Below are 5,929 nucleotides of genomic sequence, written 5' to 3'. Positions count from 1 at the left end.
AATTATTCACTTGTTTACATTGTTACATCGTTAATAAATAAATAATTTTTTTTTGGCACGCTTTAAAATAAATAAATAAATAAATTGAAAACGTATATAAAATTATTATTATTATTATTATTATTATTATTTTCTAACGGTTTTCTTAAATATCGTAAACGAAATTTTTCTTTTTATTTTTTCCAACACAAAAAAAATAAAAAAGAAAATGTTTCTCTCTCTCTCTCACACACACAAGGTTTTCGACAGATAAATTCACCGGAAACTTTATTTTCTATTCCCCTTTCCCCTCTCTCTCTCTCTCTCTCTCCTCCTCTTCCTTCTCCCTCTCCTCCCGAAAAAAAAAACGTTTTTCTTTTCTTTTCTTTATTATTTGATTTTATTCGAACGTTAAATAAAAATTTATGTGAACTCGTTTATTTATTTAAGTTTTATTTAGTGTTAACTTTTTTTTTTTTTTTTTTTAAACCATAAATTCTGACTACGGTACTGAGTTATTATACTCTTTCGCGTTACCGTTAACTTAAGGTTAAAACTAATTTTTCATTTTTTGAAATTTTTTGAAATTTTTTTTTTAATAATAATTATGATTCGACATTTTTGTTTTTTGACTGGATTCAGACTTTATAAAGCAATCATTTTAAATATCAGGGGTTTCCCCGATTGTTGTTGTTGTTGTTGTTTTTGTTTTTGTTTACTATAAAACTTTTAATTTTTTTTTTAAATTATTAACATTCTAAAAGTATTTATGTTTAGCATATATTAAAAAAGTTTTATTTAAAATTTATTAAAGACTAACAATGTAATCTCTTGAGGGTAAAATGGAAAAAGGAAAGGAATGAGAAAAATATATATATGTATAAAGGGGGGGGGGGTAAAGAATAAGAGTGAAAACGATAGAAAGAAAATGACAGAGAAAGAGAGAGAGAGAGGGAGGGGAAAATGGGGTGAGAGAAAAAAGGAAAAAGAAAGAAGGGATTTCAAATTTTATGTGTTAAAGTTAAAGAGAGACGGCGAATCTTACAAAATGTCTCTGATTATGTTTCTTTAAAATCTTAACTTTAACGTTTTCCCCCCTCCCCTCACCTTCACCCCTCCTTCTCTATTATTTTAACTATAGTTTAAGACTCTCGACAAAATTAAATTTCTTCAATTGAATTATTAAAATTTTATAAATGTTTATTTTTATTTTTTTAATTTTATTTTTTATTTTTCATCGTGTAAGAAGATAAACGTGTAAATAATAAAACAAAAGAAAGTATCGGAGGAGTGAGAGACAAAAGAATATTTAATAATTAAAATTAATAAAACGAAATGTAAATTAATACGAATAGTGAGTGATGGTTGATGATAATAATAATAATAAATTTCGGTTTCGATTCTTCTAGTTATGATTTTCCCCAGCCCCCACCGAAGCCCCCGCCACCTCCCCTCCCTTCCCATCTCCCGAACACAAATTCAAATTCATTCATTCATAATTTTCTTTTTTTAAGTTTTTTTTTAAAACGTGGCCATTTTAACACCCTTGTATTTATATTTAGTCACGTTTCATCACAATAATAATAATGATAATAATAATATTAATAATAATAATAATAATAATAATTGTTTTTTAATTAAAAAAAAAAAGTCTCGAATTATTATTATTATTTTTTTTTTTATTCATTCATTCGTATAAAAACCCTTAATAATTAAATTAAAATTACGTCATTTTTTTTTTTTTTAAATAAAAAACCCATGTAAAAAAAAATTATTATCATTATTAATAATATTATTATTATCATCGTAAGTATTAATTTTCATTTTATTTAATGAAAATCTGTAGTAATAAAATATCTCTTATCTCTCACTCAGTTTTTTGGCTTTAAATTAAATCCCTTTTTTTTATAAAATAATAATAATGATAATAATAACACGAATAATTGTTTAAACAAATTGAAAATATGTTTTAATTTAAAATTATTTAAATAATAATAATTATTTTTAAAACTGTTTTTCCCGCCAAATCTGTTTAGTATTTTTTTTTATACGCGTCGCGTTAAATAATCCGTTTATAATGTTGTGTTAAAACCGTTAAATACGCGGCGAAAAGGAAAAAATCGCGTTTAACGTCGTCGTCGTCATCGACGTCGACGTCGACGACGATGTCGTCCTCCATATTTTCCCATTTATAATACTTAATACGTAAATAATTGTAGTTAGTTATTAAATAATAAAACGGTTTTAAATTAAATTGGTTTCGCGTGAGGAAGCGTAAACGATTTTCCAACGAGAAGCGAATTATTATTAAAAAATATAATGATAATAATAATAATAATTATAATTCGACGTGAAATATTTGTCTTGCGTCGTATTTATTTTACGACGTGTCACGTTACAAAAAAAAAACTAATGCCACGTCAAAAACAAAACGAAATGTACGACGATATCGATCGTGAAATGCATTCATTCGTGTTTGTTTTTTAGAAAAAAAAAAAAAAATTATGATTGGTTGATAAATAACACTTAATAAACACACGCACGTGCGTATCATAAAAATAAATAAATAAATAAAAATCCAATCGAACGTTTTATTTTTTTTTTTTGTTTTAAATTTAATTTCGATTGAAATTGAAAAGTGATTAAATTTGTTTAACAAAATCGTTTTTCCCCTTCCTTCCTCTCCCCTCCCCTCCCCTCTTCCCCATCCCACTCTCCGTTCAATTTAAAAACTTCTTTTGTTTTAAAAAAAAAAAAAAAAAACAAACAAAAAAAAAAATAAAAAAAATAAAACAAAATATAAAAAAAAAAAATAAATATAACAAAAAAAAAAAAGAAATGAAAAAGGAAGAAGAAAGGAAAAAAGGAAAAAAGAAAATGAATAAAAAAAGAAAAGAAAAGAAAAAAAAAATTAAACAAGAAGAAAAAGATAAACTAAAAACTCCATTACTTTAATTAAAATCAATTTAAAAAAAAAAAAAAATTTTTTTTTTAAAACATTTCATTTAATTTTCCCCCAAAGGTTTCCTTTTAATTTTTTCCTTTTTTAAGAATCAAAACATTTTAAAAGACTACTACTTCCTCTTTAAAAAAAAATTTTCAACGGAAAAAAAAAAAAAATTTCATTTTTACTTCATGGATTCCGATATAAATATTAATAATAATAATAACGATGGTAATAACGATAAAATAAAATTTGCATACTTAAAAAACGATGAAAATGATAGGGGTAATAAAATGATAATAATAATAACATAAAAATTTTCCAAAGGATGGAAAAAAAAAAAAAAAAAAATTTTTTTTTTTTTTTTTTTTACTAGTTCCAAAAAAAATAATTTAAAACATCCAACAGGGGGCCATTTACTCAAAAAGAGAGGAAAAAAAAAAAAAAAGAGGAAACGTGAAAACGTCTTTTTCCTTTAACGATGATAATAATGATAAATTTTTTTTACCCCCCTTCTGGTAATATAACATCCTTTTCAATAATGTTTAAAAAAAAAAAATAATAATAATAATAATTAATTAAAACGTAAAACTTGATTAAATAATTCAAAATCTCTTTGCTAATAATAATAACAATAACACTAATTATTATTATTATTATTTGAATTTATTAAACGATTAATAAATTTAAACTGTCACTGTAGTCATCGTCGTCGTCGTCGCTGTCGCTGTCATTGTCACCGCTCCCCTCCCTCCCCTCGATTTAAAAAAATATAATTTTTTTGCGTACGTACGTACGTAATAAATTTCCGTTTAAATAATAAAACAAAAAATTAACGATGATGATGATGATGATGATAATCATAATAAATTCATAAAAGCGAATAATTCGTATAAAATATTCTTATAACAAAAAAGATAATCTCATTATAATTAGTTGGTTCTTTGTTATAAATATATATATATAAAAGTAAGAAGAACCAAGTTAAATTAAAGTTAAATTTTCTAATCAGCCATTGTTTTATATCTGTATATAACGTTTAAATCTATTGTTTAAATCCATTTTGGTTAATCTTTTATTTATTATTATTATTATTATTATCATCATCATCATCGTCGTCATTGTTTTTTATATAATGTTATTATTTTTATTTTTTTTTTTATTTTAAACGTTAAGTATTTATTATATGGTAAGAATTAAAATAAAAAAAAAACGTTTTTTTACCGTTCTTTAAGAGTTGGAAGAGGGGGGAGGAGTAGTGGTTAAAAAATTAATTAAATACAAATGATGAAAGTATCAACAGTTGTTTCGGATAAGGAAAGGGGGAGGGAAGGGGGGAAAGAAAAAAAATTACAATTTACTTGTTGCGTAAAAGAAAGAAAAAAAAAAAAAAAATTTTTTTTTTTGGAACGAAACCTTTTTCAGCTGTTGCTTCTTTGGATTTTGCCCAGAATAAAGTCTATTATCTTTTGCTTTTATGCTTCATTTTTTACGTTTTATCCTCTCTCACTCTATCTCTATCTCTCTCTCACACACACACGTTTCGAAATTTTTTTCCTTCTTTTTATTTATCTTTTTCTTTTTAACCGTCGTAAAATAAATTTTTTTTTAAATTTTCTTTTATTTATTTATATATACGTTTTTATGTTTAAACGCGAGTATTATTACGTCAATTTAATTTATTATTATTATTATTATTACCGCGAGTTTAATTTTTGAAAAAAAAAATAAAATTAATTAATTAAACGATTAAATTAATTAACGTTTTAACGATTTCAGGGAGCTTCATCGAGTTTAGTTGTTAAATTTGCGGATACGGAAAAAGAAAGACAATTGAGACGAATGCAGCAAATGGCGGGAAATATTGGTCTTTTAAATCCATTTGTTTTTAATCAATTTGGAGCTTACGGGGCGTACGCCCAGGTAATCAAATCCCACCCATTTTTTTTTTTTTTTTAATAAATTTATTAAAATTCTAATTGGAAACAAAATTTGTAAATTTTTTAGCAAGCGGCTCTTATGGCGGCAGCAAGTCAAGGTACATATATAAGTCCGATGGCAGCACTTGCGTCGCAATTGCCACACACGACATTAAATGGTAAAAAAAAAAAAAATTTTTTTAATATTTATTTTTCCCTAACGAATTTATTAAAAATAAATAAAGAGGGGGGGGAGAAATTTAGAAAAATTATTGTTTGTAATAATAAATGTTTAAAGAAAATAAATAAATACATTATGTAGGTATAAACAGTGCGACATTGTAATTTATCAAATTAATTGGGTAGCTTAAGAGAGAGCACAAAGCTATTTGTCTTACGGTTATCTTTTTATAATAATTTATCATTTTACATAAATAAAAAATTTTCCATTTATTACACAAAAGTTTTTTTTTCCCCCCCCCCTCCCCCCGTTCGATTAAATAAAAAAAAAATTATTAAATAATTAATTTTAGGCGGTGGAGGAGGACAACACGTTAATGGTGCAATGCCAAGTTTACCTTCTCCAACGATACCTAATTTTTCAATGGCGGCTCAAACTCCTAACGGTCAACCTGGAGGTACGGAACCGGGAGTTTATTCAAATGGAATTCCACAAACGTATCCAGCATGTAAGTAATAAAATAACCGACATTTTTTTTTAAAAATAATTTTCAAACGGATAATTTTTAATTTTTCCTCTCCCCCCCTCTCTCTCTCTCTCTCTCTCTCGGAAAATCCCTCCCCGAGTTTGAGAATTTTCGTATATAGTTGTAAAATATATTTTCTTAACCGCTATTTCCTGGAGGGGTAAAAAATTATTTTTGAAAATACAAGAGCGAGCGTACTCTTACTTTTCTTTAAAAAAAGAGGAAAACTCCGGAGGCTCCCGTTATTATTCCCTTTTGGGGAGTCACGTTTGACATAATTTACTACAAGTAAAATTTCATCAAAATCTTTAAGCAAAGTTAACACTAAGTAAACAAAGAATTTGAAAAGTGTGTGTGTGTGTGTGTTGTACATCAAAGAT

The 5,929-nt window shown here is 25.6% G+C and overlaps 1 protein-coding gene across 1 annotated transcript in view; it reads left to right on the top strand.

The window, feature by feature from the left end:
• Positions 1-5,929, top strand: part of Phum_PHUM315130 (Splicing factor 3B subunit, putative) — a gene marked incomplete at both ends in the record, with an annotated part of 12,466 nt that overhangs the window by 3,563 nt on the left and 2,974 nt on the right. The window contains 3 exons of the mRNA XM_002427321.1: positions 4,703-4,846; positions 4,931-5,021; positions 5,388-5,531. Of these exons, the coding sequence (XP_002427366.1) occupies positions 4,703-4,846; positions 4,931-5,021; positions 5,388-5,531 (379 nt within the window). The remainder of the gene's footprint in view (positions 1-4,702; positions 4,847-4,930; positions 5,022-5,387; positions 5,532-5,929) is intronic.

Source organism: Pediculus humanus, genomic scaffold (assembly GCF_000006295.1).
Source record: "Pediculus humanus corporis 1103172107717 genomic scaffold, whole genome shotgun sequence".
Taxonomy (NCBI): domain Eukaryota; kingdom Metazoa; phylum Arthropoda; class Insecta; order Psocodea; family Pediculidae; genus Pediculus; species Pediculus humanus.
This window is presented reverse-complemented; position numbering and strand designations above follow the sequence as displayed.